This window comes from Podarcis erhardii (genome assembly GCF_964252035.2).
Source record: "Podarcis erhardii genome assembly, chromosome: 2".
NCBI lineage: Eukaryota > Metazoa > Chordata > Lepidosauria > Squamata > Lacertidae > Podarcis > Podarcis erhardii.
In genome coordinates this window covers 7,429,488-7,451,745 of record NC_138498.1, presented here as the reverse complement: position 1 = coordinate 7,451,745, position 22,258 = coordinate 7,429,488, and the positions used below count along the sequence as shown (strand labels likewise).

General features: G+C 45.1%; 1 protein-coding gene across 1 annotated transcript in view; it reads right to left on the bottom strand.

Annotated features, from left to right (window-relative positions):
- Positions 1 to 10,535: 10,535 nt before the first annotated feature.
- Positions 10,536 to 22,258, bottom strand: part of LOC309331770 (uncharacterized protein) — a 54,799-nt gene continuing 43,076 nt past the window's right edge. Inside the window, exons 6-9 of the mRNA XM_081844285.1 lie at positions 21,594 to 21,719; positions 18,717 to 18,937; positions 17,305 to 17,360; positions 10,536 to 16,314 (exon numbers count right to left, since the gene is read on the bottom strand). Of these exons, the coding sequence (XP_081700411.1) occupies positions 13,445 to 16,314; positions 17,305 to 17,360; positions 18,717 to 18,937; positions 21,594 to 21,719 (3,273 nt within the window). The 3' untranslated portion in view covers positions 10,536 to 13,444. The remainder of the gene's footprint in view (positions 16,315 to 17,304; positions 17,361 to 18,716; positions 18,938 to 21,593; positions 21,720 to 22,258) is intronic.

Here is a 22,258-nt window from a genome sequence, read left to right as displayed (position 1 = left end):
AGGTACCACTCTGGCAGGAAGGTAAACAGCGTTTCCATGCGCTGCTCTGGTTCGCCAGAAGCAGCTTAGTCATGCTGGCCACATGACACGGAAAAACTGTTTGCGGACAAACGCTCCCTCAGCCAGTAAAGCGAGATGAGCACCGCAACCCCAGAGTCGTTCGCGACTGGACTTAACTGTCAGGGGTCCTTTACCTTTACAGAGTGGTGTTGGTGGGGAATTGCCCAATTGGTGTGGTGATTGTGGCAAGCCATTTCTCAAGAAGGACTCAACCTTTGATACATGGAAGAAATTGAAGCAGTCTCCATGTTGTAGCTGTGACACGAGCACCAGTTCATAGGCACTCAGGATATCAGGTATTCCACATACCTGAATAAGATACTTCAGTTCTCACACTGCCCAGTAACATTGCAAAATGTCTGGGCAATCTGTTACTCAAGGAATTGGTTTCGGTGGGATTCAAAAAAGAAAAAGAAAAATAGGCACCAGGCCTTGTGTGCTGAATTTTAGCCCTGCTCGAAAGCCACGGACTGAGCTGTTGGGAGTGGTTTTGGCTACCTCACCACCTCCAAGCCTGTGTGCGCTGCTGCCAATGCACCTGGTGAGCTCAAATAATTTTTTTTTCTTTTAAGTCCTGGCAGATGTTGCAAGACTCGGTTGAGGTTGGAATGCTGGCATTCCTCTCCTGATTGGTCAGCCGATCAGCGAGAAGAGCAAGAGATGGCCTTATAAGGCAAACAAGAACACTTGCCGTACTTAGCCACACCTATGTAAGAGACTGGACTTGTCTGGAAAAATGGTGAACATTTCCTCTGTTGGGTGGAGCTGCTTTCTCTGTCTCTTCTAAAAAGATCTTTCTTTCTTTCTTTCTTTCTTTCTTTCTTTCTTTCTTTCTTTCTTTCTTTCTGGAAAAGATCATATGCATGCAGGGGAAATCACAGCACACCTTACCTGCCAGAGAAATCTGATATGAAACATTTATGCTTTACCGTGTTAAATAAAGATCTCTGCTTTCCCCCTGTCCCCAGGACGTTGAACCCCTGCACACTGCAGGAATCCCACCTCTTCTCCTGTTCTGATTTCTGCAGTGATGCATAAATATTAGCAATATAAATATTAGGGTTGGGGGGAGAAATTTGATCCAGTTCTAATTCAAAGGCAAACATACCCAATCCATGCTTTCTGAACCAATCCACGAAGTGAAATATAGACAGCCTTCAAAATTCACACGTCTCTGAATTTTGCAGTGCGGTTCGCCAGCCAAATAGTATGTACCAAAAATGCATATATTAGGTGAAAGTGTGGCTATAATTGCATATATTAGCAAAAATAAGATACAAAAATGCATTACATTAGCTTTGCAAAATTTGCATGTTAGGAAAACATTCATTAAAGTTTCTCTATTAGGAGAAATTTGCAATGAAATGCTGATGAATTTTCATGAAGATTTTTCTGATGTAGGGATGTGAAGAATTGAATTTAGGAGGGAAAAGTGAGAAAGAGAGAATTCAGAACTGACATAGTCACCTACTCCTAGCATTATCTCACTGTTTCCTGCAGCAACCATGTGAAATGTGAAAATAATATATGTTGATTTATCTGATTGGACTAGGAGATACATCTACATGGGGAGTTTAAAAGTACATCAAGTTAAGACTTTAACATTCACTGCAAGAAAAATCCACATAGCCTGACCTTTACTACCCCTTCACTTACATGAGAATGCGATTGCACTTATTCTGAAGTCACCAAGATGCTGTCAAATTGTTTCTGATTGCTGGAAACTCTGTGAAATTTATTTAGCTTTCTCCTTGGCACATATTCCGTCTTTTGATCTGGACCACCAAGAACTTTTGTGACTCCCCATTAAAACTGTTTCATTTGTGGTGTTTTGTTTTTCATCTAGGTTCACCTAGACCTTGTTCATCTAGGTCTTTTAAATCTAGTTTTAAGTAATTTTTAAGAGAAGGTTGTAGTGATGTTGGGGGTTCTCCCAAACCCTGCAGAGCCAATCTTTTAATCAAATAAATCAATAGCATTATTGGTCTTCAAAGCATTTTACAGTCTTCCAATCACCTATCAACCATTAACCTCCTAAGGAAGATCAGTGTTATTCTCCCCATTTTGCAGATGAGATGCTGAGGCCGGAAGGAAGTGCCTTATCTTGGCCCACCTAGATAGCTCATGGCTGAGGTGTGATTTGAAACCAGATCGCCCTCTTTGCCACTAAAGTGCACCAGCTTCCTGTCTCACTGAGAAGGCAACAAGTCTTCCTGATTGGAATCCACACAGTGCAAGATGATTCCTCCAGAAATGAATCATTCAGACTCAGCTCCAGACAACTCCATCTTTGTCTTCAGATGCAACCAGGTGTGACTGGAGTGGGTTCCTGTGAAGAGCTAGGATTGTTTAGATTGCTGACCAAACCCAATAGATGGGGAAAGCTCCTTAATTGACTCATTCCTTCTGCCAACAGGTCAAATGCTAACCACATCTTTACAAAGGACTAATTTATCATTACTAGAATCAAGTGGCAAAGATTTTCCCAGACTTTACAACCTCCTTGAAGGGCAATGGGGTTGGGTGGGGGTAATATTGCACTGAATGCTTTGAACGTATATATATTTGACTTTCTTCTATAATGTTTTATTTGATGTTTTAAAAATGAGATTGGACTAAATGACACTTGGGTTGCCTTCCAGCTCTTCAGTTTTATGATTCTATGATAAAGCGGTATAGAAGTCAAATGAATAATAATAATAAATAATAATACTGCACATATGAATATTCCTTCAAGGATAAAATTTTGCATTCCTATACATTTAGAACATTAGCATGTCTGGGAGAAAATTAGGGTTCAAACCCATCTCCATGGCATGCTCCTTATCTTCAAAGTAGGACCCCTTGCCATCCCCAATCTGAAGTAGAGCATTTCAGGATTCTACCACATTATTCAGTGTGTAACATGTTGAGCATATTTTATTCCAAGGTTGGGAATCTTTGGCCTTGCAGATCTTGTTGGGCTCCAGCTCCAGTCAGGCCCAGCCACCATGGCCAATGGACAGGGATGACAGAGGTCATGTGGCCCAACAACTTGTAGAGGGTCTCAGGTTCCTCGTCCCATTCCTTCCTGTTAACACGCGTGACTATTCAAGTTCCATGAATGTGCTTTAAACATGTGGTGTGGAAGTAACCATTGCAGGTTAATGTTAATGTGCTTTGAAGATGGGGGATAGGGGTGAGGTCACAGCAGTCCAATATGAAATCTGAAAATTAATTCAAAAGGGATCCTAGGTAAAGGTAAAGGGACCCCTGACCATTAGGTCCAGTCGTGACTGACTCTGCGGCACTCATCTTGCTTTATTGGCCGAGGGAGCCGGTGTACAGCTTCCGGGTCATGTGGCCAGCATGACTAAGCTGCTTCTGGCGAACCAGAGCAGTGCACAGAAACGCAGTTTACCTTCCCGCCGGAGCGGTACCTATTTATCTACTTGCACTTTGACGTGCTTTTGAACTGCTAGGTTGGCAGGAGCAGGGACCGAGCAATGGGAGCTCACCCCGTCGCGGGGATTTGAACCGCCAACCTTCTGATCGGCAAGTCCTAGGCTCTGTGGTTTAACCCACAGCACCACCCACGTCCCTTAAAAGGGATCCTAGCTAGTACCAAAAAACACACTGGCCATGAATATTGTGTGTATGTGTTGGGGGTTTATTGCCTTGCTTTTGCTTTATTTTATATATTTTTCTGTTGGGAACTGCCCTGGGATCTTTGGATGAAGGCCTGTATACAGATTTAATAAACAACAACAACAATAATATTATAGGATGGTAGAAGAACTAGAAGCTCTCTTCTCAAGGCTTGGCCTCAATCTCAACCCTCTCTCTTCCCACACATTAAATCTTAGCTCTCAGCTCGGCTTGGCTCCTCAGCAAAGCTTTGCTTCCAAGGTATGGTAAGAAAGACAAACAATATGTAAAGAAGAAAATAAAAGTGGGTCCCGTTTTTACGGACTGGAAGACAACTTGGCTTATAGAGGAGGAAATGTTTCCTGAATCCTTTAACCAGCTCCATGAGGAAAGAGAGATGACAAAGCTCTCTCTCCCCATTCCCTGTGCTATGAAAGCATAATCCTGCTACATTTTCCAGCATGAACATTTGGCAACTTGAGATGATAGACAGAGTCAGCTTGGAAATATCTCTATCCCCAGTGTAAGCAATGCAAAGACCAAACGTTGATGCATGACAGTAACCTTGGCAAGCTCTAGATGGCACCCTGAGTGCATGCTTAGAAGCACAAGAAGGGGGCAGGGAAGGAAGAAAAGGCACACAGCTCTTGGGCCATGGAATTCAGGTATGATGAGTTAAACTGGAGTGTTGACTCCCCCAGCAACATAGCTGGAATTGTGGGCCTCTTCTGAGCTCTTCACAACAACACAGCGTCCCTTCCAGATAATTCTCTAGTAGGTGGTGATCAGTAATGATCATTTCCCTTAATGATTCCTCACTTGGCCTCATTCTTCTCACAGCGCTGGGAACAAAATTAAGGAGCGCATAGCTTCATCCTAGGAATGTAAGCAGGAACCAATTTCCTCCCTTGTCTTCCTCTAAAACCTACTTTGTTCATTTTGCTTTCCGGGATGGCCAAAATGCACATAATTAATTGTGTAATTAATTGCAGTGCATTCCAGTCAAGGGAGACATAAAAACAAAACAATCCACAATATAATTATAATGTTTGTGGACTAAAAAAACACTTGCTTGATTGCTGCGTCTGATCTCAGACAAACATGCAAATTGCAGGAATTCCTGCTCCTGACAGAATTCTCCAGCTTCCATATATCATATCTTCTTCTGCACCCTCCTGTCTTGAAGGGGGCAGTTTGAGTACTGCTGTCTTCTCTTCTCCCACAGAAGTCAGTTTCTCTGAAATATTATTATTTTCTAGCTAAGAAGAAGAAGAAGAAGAGGAAGAGTTTGGATTTGATATCCTGCTTTATCACTACCCTAAGGAGTCTCAAGGGGCGCGGGTGGCGCTGTGGGTTAAACCACAGAGCCTAGGACTTGCCGATCAGAAGGTCGGCGGTTCAAATCCCTGCGACGGGGTGAGCTCCCATTGCTCAGTCCCTGCTCCTGCCAACCTAGCAGTTCAAAAGCATGTCAAAGTGCAAGTAGATAATAGGTACTGCTCCGGCGGGAAGGTAAACAGCATTTCCGTGCACTGCTCTGGTTCTCCAGAAGCGGCTTAGTCATGCTGGCCACATGACCCGGAAGCTGTACGCCGGCTCCCTCGGCCTGTAAAGCAAGATGAGTGCCGCAACCCCAGAGTCGGCCACAAATGGACCTAATGGTCAGGGATCACTTTACCTCTACCTTTAAGGAGTCTCAAAGCGGCTAACATTCTCCTTTCCCTTCCTCCCCCACAACAAACACTCTGTGAGGTGAGTGGGGCTGAGAGACTAGCCCAAGGTCACCCAGCAGCTGCATGTGGAGGAGCAGAGACGTGAACCCGGTTCACCAGATTACGAGTCTACCGCTCTTAACCACTGCACCACACTGTCTCTCACCACTCTAAGTGGTGGAGTGCATGCCCAAACCCCTAGGTTTAATCCATGCCATCTGCATGTAAAAGAATAAGGGTTCAGCTGATGAGATAGGCCTTGGAGAGCTTGTCAGAGCTGACAATACTGGGCCAGATGGAGAAATAAGTGGGACCTGGTAGAAGTCAGTTTTTTTCTGATGCTTCTTAACAGTAATGAGCTGGAGGGCAATTTTAAGGCAGACTTGGTGACCAGTAGGATTCTTTGCCTCCCGAGCTGGGTTTATTTCTGGTCTTGGAGCATTGGGGGGCTGAGGAGTAGATTGGGAAGTGTGTGTGTTTTTAATGGGACTTGGCTGGCAGAGGAAAGCTTAAGCATTCAGTTTGCTCACCAATTTCTCCTTGCCAATGGACCCTTTCTCTCCTTCATTAGTCAGCTTCAGGACTGAGAGCACCGTGGCTCCTGCAGTCTCCCTGCCCTGCTTAAAATGAACTGCTTTGCAAATGCAGCCCTGCAGCCCTGCTCTCTACGTGTAAAGGTAAAGGGACCCCTGACCATTAGGTCCAGTCGTGACCGACTCTGGGGTTGCGGCGCTCATCTCGCTCTATAGGCCGAGGGAGCCGGCGTTTGTCCGCAGACAGCTTCTGGGTTATGTGGCCAGCATGACTAAGCCGCTTCTGGCGAACCAAAGCAGCACACGGAAACGCCGGTTACCTTCCCGCCAGAGTGGCACCTATTTATCTACTTGCACTTTGACGTGCTTTCGAACTGCTAGGTTGGCAGGAGCAGGGACTGAGCAACAGGAGCTCACCCTGTCGCGGGGATTTGAACTGCCGACCTTCTGATCGGCAAGTCCTAGGCTCTGTGGTTTAACCCACAGCGCCACCTGTGTCCCTTGCTCTCTACGTGTAGGTTCCCCCTATGATTTCAACCCCTTCACGTTGCACTACAGATGTAGAACAAGCTCTTTGCTTTGGTCATTCCTCATGCCCATGCTGAGCCAGCAAGGAATATGATAGCAGCGATGGCACCTCTTTGCCCCACACCTTTTTAATCGCATTCAGGGCAACGAGTGAATATAGCGCCTGCTCACATCTCAGTTCTGTCCTAGCTGCCAGGTTGCTATGGCCTGCCCTGCTTCTCTGTGTGGTAACAGCTAGGAGGTAAACAGTGACTCATACAGGCCTCAAGGACTGCAGGGAGCTGGAATGAGTAGAACATACCTGGACAGCTCACAGCAATGCTATGAGAAGCAGCCCTGAGTGCCTTGCTAGCAACCTGTCCCCCTTGTCTACAGCCAACTGCTATTTTTCATTTCAATATTGGCCCCAGTCCTGCCCTGCTAAACTAGTTCAAAAATTTAGCTTGTCTATCTGGTGCCGAATTAAAACGTGTCCGCTGCTCCCCCCCCCTTCCCAGTTTCCCAATAATTCACTGTTTGATTTGTGGAAGCATCACCAGCCCTCCCTCCCTCCCTCCCTCTCACTCCAGTTCCTCGGCCCCACCTCTCAGTCTACAGAGATGCTATTCAGAGCTTAGCCTCTAATCCTCTCGCTTTCATGCCCCTTTTCATTTCAGGAAGTCTCTCGACAAGACAAGTCCTGCATTGTTCGCCATTGGAAGGGAGCAAATGCCCACTTCTCAAGGCTAGAGGGCACTGTAGATACGTGCGAATTTTCATTCCCATAGGCTGAGGTGTATGGCAGGGTGGGTGAGGAGAGGACTGGCACACTTTATACAGTAGTACCTCGGGTTAAGTACTTAATTCATTCCGGAGGTCTGTACTTAACCTGAAACTGTACTTAACCTGAAGCACCACTTTAGCTAACCTTCTGCCACCGCACCACCGCTGCACAATTTCTGTTCTCATCCTGAAGCAAAGTTCTTAACCTCAGGTACTATTTCTGGGTTAGGGGAGTCTGTAACCTGAAGCGTATGTAACCTGAAGTGTATGTAACCCGAGGTACCACTGTATAACGTGCGGTGTGTGTGAACCTGTGGTAAAGGGAGCAGCAAGCGGTTACTTCGATGAGCACAGACTCCGCCTCTGCCCTCCCTTCTAATATTTTCTGTGTATGTTAGCATGGCAAATCTCCCCCAACTCTACAACCATTAAAGGTGAAAAAGCTTTGCCCTCTTTTGTACCTGGCATCCCTACTGTGCACCTCTCTGGACTTAGTTGTGTACAGCAAGGGGGAAACAAGCCAGGCAGAGGGAGCCCAGAAGGGCGGGGTACGAATAATAAATTATTATTATTATTATTATTATTATTATTATTATTATTATTTGCCAGTATAGCAAACCCTGATGTTTGCTATGAGGTACCAGCAGTATTTCTTTCTTGAACAACAGAAAGTTCCTTTCCTGCAAGCAGATGTCCCAAATCTCAAACAAAAAATAGATAATTAAAGGTCTAGGTGTCCTGTCTATTTATGTGAACTACTGCACGGCTCTCTTCCAAAAGGGGCTACAAGATCTCTTCCCAGAATGCTTCAAGGCAGCAGCTCAGGCTCACTTACCTTCCCTGAACAGAATGCAAACCATCCAGGGCTGGCTCAAAACTTTCCCCATAGTGACTAGAAGCATGAAGGGAATTCTTTGGTGAGTCACATCTGGAGAGCCTCTTACTGCTGTTTTGACGCACCTTATTTGCCTCGCTATTTCCATTTGGAAATACTCCTATCACAATGTTAATCTGTCAAAAGTTGTTTGCCCTGCAGACGAGTATCTGCATTTTAAGGTGACTAAGAATACACATTGCGGTCGAATAACTAAAGCCTGATCCCTGGATGATGATGGTGTTTGTTTTCTAAAGACAGCCAAAAACGTGACATTTTGACTTTCCTCAGTTTACGTGGGATGAACTAGGGAAGCAAGGGAATGAGATGTTTTGCTTGCTACCTGCTTGGAGAAACTATTGAACAGGCAAAATGGCCATTATTATTCAGGGTGGTTAAATATGCACAATGGAAGGGTTTTCGTTTAGCAAGGACTCCTGGGAATTTATAGTGTTCTGTGTGGATATTCTTTCTGCATCCCAGGAACATCACTGCCAGAGAGAGTAGACCACCCTGTGTCAAGAATGGGTGGAAGGGCTGTAGGTCAAATAGTAGAGCATCTCCTTTGAATGCAGAAAGTCTCAATTGTGAGACCCAGTGTGGTGTAGTGGTTAAGAGCGGTGGACTCGTAATCTGGTGAACCGGGTTCGCTTCCCCGCTCCTCCACATGCGGCTGCTGGGTGACCTTGGGCCAGTCACACTTCTCTGAAGTCTCTCAGCCCCACTCACCTCACAGAGTGTTTGTTGTGGGGGAGGAAGGGAAAGGAGAATGTTAGCCGCTTTGAGACTCCTTAGAGTAGTGATAAAGTGGGATATCAAATCCAAACTCTTCTTCTTCTTCTTCTTCTTCTTCAATTTCAATCCTCACTACCTCCTAGTATGGCTGGGAGTGTTTCTGGCCTGAAACCCTGCCTGTTAACTGTAGACAGTACAGTGGTACCTCGGGTTGAGTACTTAATTCGTTCCGGAGGTCCATTCTTAACCTGAAACTGTTCTTAACCTGAAGCACCACTTTAGCTAATGGGGCCTCCTGCTGCTGCTGTGCCCCCGGAGCCCGATTTCTGTTCTCATCCTGAAGCAAAGTACTTAACCTGAGGTAATATTTCTGGGTTAATGCAGTCTGTAACCTGAAGCGTCTGTAACCCGAGGTACCACTGTACATGGACCAATGGGCTGACTTCCAATTCAGCATAAGGAATCTTCCTATGATCCTAAGAGGATGGCAGCACCCCTTTGCCCCCCCCCCAAGTGCACTCCATAGGAGTGAATAGAATTGTATATGGGAAGTAGTAACATTTCCCCCCCTCCTTAGTGGATTGAACCGTCAGGGGGTAAATTATATCCTAAATACAATAAAAAAGGTAGAGAGCAGTGCCATGGACAGAAACGCCCTATTGTGTGTCCTGTTGTGTAGATGCTTGATTATCGTCTTCCAAAGCAACTACTCTATTCTGAACTTAAAAATGGAAAGTGTAATGCTGGTGGTCAACAAAAGAGGTTTAAAGACTCTCTCAAGGCAAATCTTTAAAAAATGTAGTATAAACACCGACAACTGGGAAACACTGGCCTGTGAGTGCTCCAATGGAAGAACAGCCTTTACCAAAGATGTCATGGACTTTGAAGATGCTTGAACTCAGGATGAAAGGGAGAAACATGCTAAGAGGAAGGCATGCTTGGCAAACCCTCACCGTGATCAACTCGTGCCCAGAAACCTATGTCCCCACTGCGGAAGGACGTGCGGATCCAGAATTGGGCTCCATAGTCACTTATGGACTCACTGTTAAAACTGTGTTTATGGAAAACAATCTTACTCGGCTATGAGGGATCACCAAGAAGAAGAAGATATTGAACATACATTTTGAATTTTGTGCATTTTAGCAAACATACCAAGTGGTGATATTGTGCTGCCCTTTCCCATGCTTCTTATCCTTGCTTTCACCCTTCGACAACTGGCTAGGAAGCTAGGACTTTTATGTGGACTTTATATGGTGTTGAGATATTTGATTGCAATAAATAGAGTAATAAATATAATTCAAGTAGGTGAGGGTCATGAGCCTCAGTAACTGATATTAGTTCCTTCCAGAGAAGTAGGCATGTGATCTTTTCAGAGTCTTATGCAAAAACATTGTATATTGTCTTCCGTGGAACACACACACACTTTATATGACCCTCCCTAATTTTAAAGTATCTGTTTTTTTCTTTAAAAAATTAAAAAGGGGATATTTGGCAAACCCAACACACAAGGATCTTTTGTATTAGGTAGTGCTGAAGTACTTTGTGAGCTGAACATAAAAGCTTAATGATAACTCGCTTTAGATATCCAAAGTGTGGGTTCTATGGAGCAGTCAGTGGGCCTGGAATTTTGCTGCTAAAATGTAAGAGCAGATGTTTGGTATAGGAATCAGGTATTTTTTGAGGAATGAATGACACTTCTCATACTTTGTTTTTAAATAGCTCAGTACTTTTATTAACACAGCCATGTTTTAATACAATGCAACAGAAATAAACAAAGAGGATCTTTTCTTCAACAGCATCATGCAACCTTATGGACCAGGCTTCCCAAGTAACTAATACCTTGCCCACAGAAATTTATGCAAGTGAGAACAATGGGCAAAGAATCGGAAATCTCATCTGCTTTAAGTTGCCATTGTGATGGTTCTCGAACATAAAATTTTGATAAACCCCAATCTGGCTGTAGATGAACAGATTTCACTGCACGGGTCAGTGGCTGTGAAATTTGAACTCCCCCGTGTGCTTTAAAAACTGCCAAGCACTGGAGGTCAACATCCTCTTTTTAGTAAGCTGTTGCATTTATCCAACTCCTCTTAGAGCAGAAAATATGCAACGAATGTATTAACTATGTTTCCCTTCCGCAACATGGCGTAAGATTGGTGTCTTCATTGACCTAGAAATTTTCCATTGGGGAAAATCAATTGTGGTCTCATTGGCCTGTTCACCTATATATTCCCATTATGGGCTGTGGCACAAAGCCTATCAAGATCCAGTACCAATAAGGTTGCAGGAGTGCAGGTTGATGGCAAAGTTTGACCCCAATGTGTAGAAATGCTCCCCTATAGGTTATATATTTAGTTGCAAACAAAGGAAAAACTAAACATTAAGTTAAGAAGAACCAAAATAAGTTATACAAATATATGAGTAATGCTAATGGTATCATCTCAGCAAATACTAATAAATATCCTACGAGAATAGCACCTAACCTCAGATCTGCTATTTGTCTTTTACTTTAACAACTGACTTCCATATGCAATATGTACACCTGCAGCAAAACCCTCACCTGAGAAATAGGCCAATACAATTCAAGGCTCACGTCCTTGACCTGTGATCAAGGCAAACTTGAAAGGTCCCATTTTCTCTTTCTTTGGAGACAATCCTCACTTCACATTCCACAGTCAGTCCCCTGCCTTCTCTCTCTCTCTCTCTCTCTCTCTCTCTCTCTCTCTCTCTCTCTCTCCCTTGTAACTTTCCACATTGTTCTCAGTTTTCTTGGCATTACTCTTCTGAGTTAGTAATCACTGCCTAGATATTTTCCTCCTTGACCAACTAGGCTTAACTATCATGTGCATATTGTTTTTAATTTGTTTGGGTTTTTTCTTCCTTAAAAAAGAATATATTCTTCTCTATTTGCAAGTGCAATCCTATGCATGCCTACTCATGAGTAAGTCCCACTGGGTCTTACTGCTAGGTAAGGTTGCACAGGATTCCAGGCTTAGTTATGATCAGCTTCCATCACCTTGTCTAAACCATAAGCAGAAATAGAGGGGCAATGGAATGGTGCCATTGTAGCAACAGGGCAGCTGAAGTACACAATGAGGCTTAAGTTAATTGCTCAGTCTCTAATCACTGGACTCCACAGTCCCTGGATCTGAGTACACATGTTCAGCTCTACAACTTGCTGATACAGAAAAGAAACACTACACCAACACCTATCTATAGTCATTACACCAACACCTATCTAAGCTCATATAGACATGCAAAGTTCTGCCCACCTACCTACTCCATTGTTCCCCGAATCCTCAAAATGATAGCATGTGACTATGTTTGGGTAGGCAGTTGGCCCAGAATGTATGCTAAAAACCACTGAGGTGCACCTACTTTGCTTTGCTTCACTTTCTTTTTGTCTGGCTCTTATGGTGCTCTCTCAAAGCAAATACAAATGAACAATTCATTACCAGCTACAGTGGTACCTCGGGTTACAAACACCTTGGGCTACAGACTCCGCTAACCTGGAAGTAGTACCTCGGGTTAAGAACTCTGCCCCAGGGTGAGAACAGAAATCGCGTGCCGGCAGTGAGGCAGCAACTGGAGGCCCCATTAGCAAAAGTGGTACCTCAGGTTAAGAACAGTTTCAGGTTAAGAACGGACCTCTGGAGCTAATTAAGTTTGTAACCAGAGGTACCACTGTATTCCTAATGGTAGTATGGTTACAAACACCAATTTTGCATCATTTTGCATCTATTTTGCACCAGGAGTTTCATGGCATCTAACCTGGAGAATGTATATGCTCACATTCTGCTTCAGGAGCATAAGGGAATAAGAGTTTGTGCTATTGTCTCATGCAACTGGCAGGTACTCTGAAGAACTGGGATGGAAGAACTAAATTCTACATCCGTTATAGACTGGGTCTTGTCCAGATGGGGACAAATTAAGACCCCATGTGACATGTGCTTATGTATCTGTATGCAAGAGTCGTGGAATAGCTCACATGCAAAAAACTGTAGACAGCTGAAATAGATGAAGTGTGTAACATGGGCCTATTAAAAAAGCAAGTGTTTAACACAGTTTTGGCAAGACGAGGCCCAACCATGACCTGACTTGTGAGATACATCTTTTAGTTTGCCAGAGCCTAATGGTGTCCCTAAAAGCAGCCAGAAGAGGAGAAGTGAAATGTCCCCACTGGCTGCACTTCACACACAAAATATCCCTTGCTGAGCACCACTTGTATTTCAAAAAGCCCAGAAATAATTTAATCTACATATTAATTTTTTCGAGTATAAGTAAAAGAAAGAAGGTGGAAAGGGCACTTTTTATAATACAAGTCAAAAGACTATTCTGTTGGCTTCTAGGTTCTTCCAATAGGTAATGCTAGTATTATAACTCCAATACTAGTTTTCCCTCACCACAGAGAATAGTACTCTGTGAACTTGACCCCCACAAACCCTAAGAGACAAGAAAGGTTTCGTTGCCACCTGTAGGAGTCTGATTTCCAACTGTTAACCTCAGTAATTTAAGGCTTAATGTGGATTTCCATCTGTGGACCATGAGTCAATGGATGGAATGAGGCTTCTAAAAGAAGGCATCTGGATCCCAGTCATGTGCTCCTGGGAAACTTACTCCATAGAGCCAGACTCAACATAGTAGCATATTTCACCAGCTGGAAGGTGGTGGTGCTCATCAGTGCTAAATTCATAGACCATACAGACAGGGATTCCAATTGCTGGCTCATCACTCTGGGATCTGGAAAGGCCTCTCTCCACCAAAGGTCCACTCTCTGGGAAGCCTTCATGTCCACCACTGTGGCTTATGCACAGGTTATCTACTAGGGCCTCTTCACTTCTGCCGCTGTAGCTTCTAGAGAGACCAACTTCTGGCACATTTTCTTTTTCAGAGCTGTGGCTTCGAGACAGACTGCTTTCTGGAGCATCTTCGCTTTCAGTTCTAGACAAATTAGGGGGTGAAATAACTGCACATCTATAGCTGTAGCTTCTAGAAACTGTGCCCTCTGGGATATTTTCAGTTTCCTTGCTGCTGCTTCTAGATAGACTAGCCTCTGAGGCACCTCTGCTAACTTCACTGGAGCTTCTATAAAAATCAGCTGGTTTAAAGCTCCCACTTTCTCCACTGTGGCTTCTAGAAAAGCTTGGCTCTATAGCATCTCCACTTCTTCTGTGAATCCAAATAGGAGTAGATGTCTCCACAGGGCTTCCACTCTCGCCGCTGTGACTTCTAGCAAAACTATCACCTTTGGCTTCTGTACTTCTACAAAGACCAGACTCTAAGATAATGTTATGGGCCTCACTATAACTGTGATCATCTACCAACCTTCCACTTCTATCACTATGACTTTCTTTGCTTTCACTGCTGTGGTCTCTTGAAAGGCCACCACCTACAAATCTTCCACTGTTGCTGCTTTGGCTTCTGGAAAGACTACCCTCTGAGGTGCCTCTGCCTCCACTACTATGACTTCTAGAAGCACTACTTTCTATAAAGTTTGCATTAGTACCACTGGAGCATCTAGAAAGGTTGCCCTCTTGTGTACCTTCAGTGCGGGCTCTAGTAAAGACAGTGTCTGCAAAGCCTCCACTTCTGCTTCTAAAAGAACCACCCTGTGAACCATCTCTGCTGGCCTTGCTGCTGCTTCTAGAAACTCCACCAACTGGAACGCCACCATCTTCAGCGCTGTTGGTTCTGGAAACCGCAGACTCAGCAGAGCCTTCGCTGTCATGGGCTTCCTTTTCATCACTGTAGCTTCTAGAAGGGCTGTTAACCGAGATGTAGCTGCTTGCCCCACTATGACTTCTAGATATGCTACCCACCGGGACTCCACTATCTTCAGCACTGTTGGTTCTAGAAACAGTAGGCTCAGCATATCCTTCACTTCCATGGCTAACATCACTCTCGTTTCTAGAAAGGCTACCACCAGAGGCATAGCTGCTTGCCCTGCTATTGTTTCTAGATATGCCACCCACTGGGACTCCACCATCTTCAGCACTGTTGGTTCTAGAAACAATAGGCTCGGCATACCCTTCATTTTCATGGCTAACATCAGTCTCGTTTCTAGAAAGGCTACCACCAGAGGCATAGCTGCTTGCCCTGCTATTGCTTCTAGATGTGCCACCCACTGGGACTCCACCATCTTCAGCACTGTTGGTTCTAGAAACAGTAGGCTCAGCATACCCTTCACTTCCATGGCTAACATCACTCTCGTTTCTAGAAGGGCTACCACCAGAGGCATAGCTGCTTGCCCTGCTATTGTTTCTAGATATGCCACCCACTGGGACTCCACCATCTTCAGCACTGTTGGTTCTAGAAACAATAGGCTCGGCATACCCTTCATTTTCATGGCTAACATCAGTCTCGTTTCTAGAAAGGCTACCACCAGAGGCATAGCTGCTTGCCCTGCTATTGCTTCTAGATGTGCCACCCACTGGGACTCCACCATCTTCAGCACTGTTGGTTCTAGAAACAGTAGGCTCAGCATACCCTTCACTTCCATGGCTAACATCACTCTCGTTTCTAGAAGGGCTACCACCAGAGGCATAGCTGCTTGCCCTGCTATTGTTTCTAGATATGCCACCCACTGGGACTCCACCATCTTCAGCACTGTTGGTTCTAGAAACAATACGCTCAGCATACCCTTCATTTCCATGGCTACTATCATTCTGGATTCTAGAATGGCTACCACCTGAGACATAGCTGCTTGCCCTACTATTGCTTCTAGATATGCCACCCACTGCGACCCCACCGTCTTCAGCACTGTTCATTCTGTAAACACTAGGCTCAACACATGCTTCACTTCCATAGTTTCCATGGATTTCATTTTCATTACTTTCGCTTCTAGAAAGGCCACCTTCCACATAGGATGCACTGGTACCACTATAGCTTCTAGAAAGGCTGCCCCCTGAGACACCTTCACTCTCACCACTATGAGTTCTAGCAAAAACTTTATCTGCTAAGTCTCCACTTCTGCTGCTTTGGCTTCTAGAATAGTTGCCCGCTTGTACACTTTCACTTGCGCCACTGTTGGTTCTAGCGAATACACTGTCAGTCAAACCAACACTTCTGTTACTTTGGCTTCTAGAGAGGTTGCCTTCTAGGTTATCTCCACTCCTGTTACTGTGACTTCTATAACTCCCACTTCCATGACCTTGACTTCTAGAAACACTGCTATTCATGGTGTCTTCAATGTCTGCAAAATTTCCACTTCTGCTATTGCTTCTAGAAGTACTACTCTCCAAGGTACCTTTGCGGATACTGCTATGACTTCTTGAAGCCTCTGAGATACCCTCTGAAGGACCTCCACTTCTATTGCTATGGCTTCTAGAGAAATCATCATTGGAAAACCCTCTGCTTCCACCACTGTGACTTCTAGAAAGTCCACTTTCCAAACTGCTTCTGCTACGGTTCATGTTATCTGTTGAAACTTCATTTGCTATGCTTGCCGCATGTGAGGTGGTTGTGATGTTGGTGTTTGATGAAGCTGTGAAGAAAAAACAGAGAGTTGCAGTTTTGGGAGGTTTCTCTTATACTTTTACTGTAAAGGTAAAGGGACCCCTGACAGTTAAGTCCAGTCACGAACAACTCTGGAGGTGCGGTGCTCATCTTGCTTTACAAGCCGAGGGAGCCAGAGTTTGTCTGCTCCACAGGCAGTTTTTCCGGGTCATGTGGCCAGCAGGACTAAGCCACTTCTGGTGCAATGGAACACCGACACCAGAGCAGCACATGGAAACGCCGTTTACCTTCCCGCCGGAGCGGTACCTATTTATCTACTTGCACATTTTGGCGTGCTTTCAAACTGCTAGGTTGGCAGGAGCAGGGACTGATCAACGGGAGCTCACCCCGTCACGGGAAATTGAACCGCCAACCTTTTGATCGGCAAGCCCAAGGCTCAGTGGTTTAGACCACAGCACAACCTACGTCCCCGCACTTTTACTGTAGTGTTTCTCATTTTGAAGGACATTCCACTTATGTATTTGAGTCTAAAGCATCCCTCTAGTGCTGGCTCCAGGGTTTTTATTTTGGGGGGGGGGAGGGTGCTTGGGCAAGAAGACCTTAGTAGGACCTCCCTGAGTGGGCTTACCACCTCCTTGTTACTGTCCCCACTTTCTTAACTGCTGTTCTTTTTCCATTTGGGCCCAGTCTAATCACCCACTCAGGTGGAGAGAGCAAGGCAACTGGAGGGCGCTGCTCTATCTGCTCTGTCTTGTCAATAATTGCATGCATCTAGAGGGCAGGTAAACAAGCAGTGACAGCGAGCGGGAGGAGCAACAGGGCCTGAATGCCTTAGGTGCTAATAGTGGGCCTCCTGCAAAGACCTGGACCTTGGGCAGGTGCCCAAAGTCCTTCTTGCTGCTGCTTCTTAGCTCAATCTCCTTTTCAGCTTTTAGAAAGACTTGGTCAAATGTAGGATGCTCTTCAGAATAATGAGCATAGCTGATAATCAATCAAACAACAACAAAAATAAACTTACAGTGCTTTGGCATGGAGTAGATTCTGCTAATGACAGCAGGCTGTGGGGACTCCATGCTGTGAAGGGAAAAGGTAATGAGGTAAGCTACAGAAGAAGAAAAACATCTAAAGAAGTAGAGTTCAACAGTTTGGTTAAAAAGCCTGGGATGTGAATAGGAGTCATCATTGCTACATGTGTAGAATGCTGGTGGATTAGGAACCATCAGAGATCCAAACACTTAGAAGCTTGTTTCATATGTTACTCATGTGAAGGGGCTTCAGGTGTACAAGGGCTGCAAAGCTGGGCTGCAAAGTTGGCCTTCCCTTAAGGTCATCCAGTGCCATCACTGAGCCCCCAGTGTTCATGCATTTGAGCAAGGATATCTGATAGGTGAAGCCTGTTCAATCAGGGTTCCAAGCCAGGTAAAGGTCTATGCATGTAGGCTTCATCTTGACACTTGGAAGTTGAGTAAGGAAGAGATATAATATCAGGGTTGGGGGCATCAGCACAGCTCCAGTGCCCTGCAGCAAAGATACGCATCCCTCCATATGGTTAATGCATTTCTTCTCTGTGTGTTGGAATTAATCTCTGAACCAGGCCTTGTATTTGGTTTGATGTTTTACAACATACAGTGGTGCCTCGCAAGATGAAAATAATTCGTTCTGCGAGTCTCTTCGTCTTGCGGTTTTTTCGTCTTGCGAAGCATCCCTATTAGTGGCTTAGCGGATTAGCGCTATTAGCGGCTTAGCGGCTATTAGCGGCTTAGCAGCTATTAGCGGCTTAGCAAAAGGGGGGGAAGGGAAAAAACTCGCAAGACTTGCAATACGTTTTCGTCTTGCGAAGCAAGCCCATAGGGAAATTCGTCTTGCGAAGCGCCTCGAAAAACGGAAAACCCTTTCGTCTAGAGGGTTTTTTGTCTTGCGAGGCATTCGTCTTGCGGGGCACCACTGTACTTTTTCAGAGGTATGAGTTTAGGTAAGTAGCCCAGCATTGCTGGATCTCAGACCAGGATGTCTGTCATGTGCCAGAAACTGGAACCTATTATCTAAGTCCCTTAGCTCTTTAGGGGTGGCCGGGTGGCATTTAATTAAGCTTTACCCACTGAAATTAAGGGAATGAACTTAGTCATGCTTTTTTCATTTCAATGGGCCAACTCTGAATGCCATCCCTAGGCAAAAACTCCAGGTCAAGGAAAGCACAGAACCTTCCTGCACTTTCCCGGGAGTACAGCTGTAGACATTTCTTGATTGTTTCCCTGCTTGAAAAACATCAAGCATGAAATGTCATAAGATGTCAAACAGCTGAATATACAAATACTATCTGCAGGACATTCAGTCTCAAAGTTCCCAGAGGAGAATTTTGAACAGAAATGATTTTCAGCTCTGGCCTCTATTCAAATGACACACATAGTGGCTTCCAATCAGTTTACATACCTGATTTCTTCCCCTTCCATCAGCTTCCGGTAGGTAAGAATCTCTATGTCCAGGGCCAGCTTGATATTCATCAGCTCTTGATACTCCCTGACAAGCTGAGCCAAGTCCTGCCTGGCATTGTGAAGAGCCTCCTCCAACTTAGCCAGTTTGGCTTTGGCATCATTGAGTGCAGATTCACCTTGCGCTCCAACCTCTTTGATGTTTTCCTCGAGACGCAGGCACTAGAATAAACAGAAGGCAACATGGCAGGTGATGAATGAGGGCACATGGCTTGGGAGTTCTCCATGCTCTCCTCTTGCTCACTGCCTTCCATTTGACCAAGTGAAATGCTGAATGGGTCACTCACAGGTATGTTCTCTCTGGAGATGGGCACTCCCGGGGGAAGTAGAAGAAGAGTTTGGATTTGATATCCCACCTTTCACTCCCTTTAAGGAGTCTCAAAGTGGCTAACATTCTCCTTTCCCTTCCTCCCCCACAACAAACACTCTGTGAGGTGAGTGGGGCTGAGAGACTTCAAAGAAGTGTGACTGGCCCAAGGTCACCCAGCAGCTGCATGTGGAGGAGTGGAGACTCGAACCCGGTTCCCCAGATTACGAGACTACCGCTCTTAACCACTACACCACACTGGTGTTAGGTCCCTTGCAAGACTAGGGTCTGAAGTTACAACACTTCCCGTGAGAGGGATGGAGAGATCGAGGAGGGTGGGAAGAGATGGACTTACCAGTCTGCTCTACCACTTGAAGCATTCTGTCAGTAACAAATCATGCTGTGAAATTTGAGAACAACCACTCCCAAACCATGCTGGAAAAGCAACAGTATTGAGTTCCAGATAAACTGTTCATTCAGCATTCATCCTGGTTTGCTTGCTCAGAGCTTCTGTGGAGGTTAGACTATAGCTAGACTTTATTGAGCATTCATCCTCATTTGTGTGAAGGTTTGTTTGCATGCCATCCTGTTAATGATGCATTCATACCACACTTTTCAATGTTTTTCTCCTGCTGCTTTCCTAACGGCAAAATCATTCCTGGTTGTTTTCAGTGAATTTGTTGCACCAGGGAGACAGAGCGCTTGAATCTACCTTAATTGCACAAACCTAAATTTCAAGTATGCACTTGAATCCCTCCAGCAATAGAGAGGCAGTCTGGAGACACCCATATATAATTTCATTTATTAACAATAACAAATTTGTCAGGCTCTGGGTCCCTCCAGACTGCCACTTTGGAAAAACTTCAGAGTTTAATAAGGTTGGAAAGCAATGGAGAGATGCATTGAAATGTGTGAGGTGAAGGAATGACTCACAGGAAGAAGTGTAAACAAGAAAATTAAGGCAAATGCAGGGTGAATCCTCATAAGCGTGTAATTGCCCTGCAAACTAATTAGAAAGAATGCTTAATAAAGACTGAATATAGTCTAACCACTGTGTAAACTTTGTGCATGCAGATCAGAATGCTGAATAAATGGATCGTCAGGAAGAGCCTGCTTTCAATAAATCAGATATGCGAACTAGGTTAACAAAATATAGAAGGCAAAATGCTGTCCTTTGATCCTATTGTAACTAATTTTACTAATGTTCCTCCACACCACACTTTCCCTATGAGACAAAATCCCCACATTCCTGTAGTGCAGGGGTGTCCCGTCCTGTTTCACCACCTGAGGCAACCAGGAAGGTGAAAACACAATTGCCACTATCCCTTCTCCCACCAAAGCTTCACTTCCTGGGGTCACACAGCTGTGGCTTTCATCAAGATCTTGCAAGAAGCCCACAATATCTTGCTGGAACCTGGAAGCCACAGCTGCTTCCCCTTGCGGCAGTGGGGGCGGGAGGTGTCCCCCACCTCGGGAGAAGTAGCAGTGAGATCTTGCAAGAACCACCACTGCTTCTCCTTGCTTCTCTGGCAGTGGTAGAGGTAGGTGAGATGCCTGCAGGGGTGCCTCCCCTTTGGATTCCATAGCCCATGGGAACTGCCTTGGTCTACCTCAGGGGCAGGCCGGTCCTGCTGTAGTGTATTAGTTAGTTAAGGCCAGGAATGGGGAATAATGTTTAAGCCAGAGAATCCAGATACTGTTGGATTTCAACTCCCATCATCCCTAGCCGTCAAGGCCAATGGTCAAGGGACGGTAGGAGTTCTTGGCCAACAACACCAGGAAGATCACAATTCCTCATCCTTGGCTCAGTTTTTGAGAAACCTTGGATTGAACCAGGGACATTCTGTATGTAAAAGATGTGCTCTAAGCTATGGCCCCTCTAGGATGAATACCGCCAAGACCACACCCCTGTTTTGCCTGCTGTCTTTCTTCATAGTTGCTGTAACATTCAGCTGTTCCTATTGCATTAATTTCATCATGAATGTGGACAGGTCAAGCACTGCAGCCATAGGTAAAGGTAAAGGGACCCCTGACCATTAGGTCCAGTCGTGACCGACTCTGGGGTTGTGGCGCTCATCTCGCTTTATTGGCCAAGGGAGCCGGTATACAGCTTCCGGGTCATGTGGCCAGCATGACTAAGCCGCTTCTGGCGAACCAGAGCAGTGCACGGAAATGCCATTTACCTTCCCGCTGGAGTGGTACCTATTTATCTACTTGCACTTTGATGAATTGCTAGGTTGGCAGGAGCAGGGACTGAGCAACGGGAGCTCACCCCGTCGCGGGGATTCGAACCGCCGACCTTCTGATCAGCAAGTCCTAGGCTCTGTGGTTTAACCCACAGTGCTACAGCCATATATACACCTAATTAGAATATAATATTAGAATAGCAAAAAGCATGCACTTTTACATTGTGTGTATGTACAACATCTATGTGAAATCTTGATTTGACATATGTCTTGAGTTTCCCCCCTCTCATTCTTGTTTTCCCACCTCCCACCAGCCACATCTTACTTGGCTTTTCAAGGACACAATGCAGGACCTCATTTTCTGGATTTGTATGTTTAACTCAGCAATCACCCTCCGGTCTTGGAGGAGATGGTCACCATACTTAGCAGACAGCACTTCTCTTTCATTCAGCTGGAGGAGAAAATGAAAATATATTACCCTCCTCTTAACAAAGCAACGCATGGGCACCAAGTAAGAGGATCAAGGGATGGAGGGGCCATAAACACGACACCTTTCTGAGAAAACCTGCAACAATGATTGTACTCATTACCGCTGGGACTTTCTGTGTAAAACTTCCTTCCTTTCTAAGAACTCTTGAGCCCTGGGGATTAGCACACACATATAGAATTACCCTTTTGACCAAAGTGGGAGCATCTAATCCTTCCGAACTGAATGATAAATCTGTTTTCTTCTTCTTGTACATCCCCTTTCCCATTATTCATCCTTATTTTCTTCCCCTTTCCTTGCTGCTTCAGCTTGCTTGATCTGGGTATCGCCATTCATGCCAAATTCCTGAGGTCTCTTTACTTCCTCCCCATCACTGGGAGATGACAATCAATTCTGCCCACCAAGGATGAATCAGGTCTACCCCTTTCCATTTATCTGTTGTTGCTACTTGTCCTATCTGTATATTTTTGCAAGCTATGCAGTGCCATGGTGGAAATCAAGCA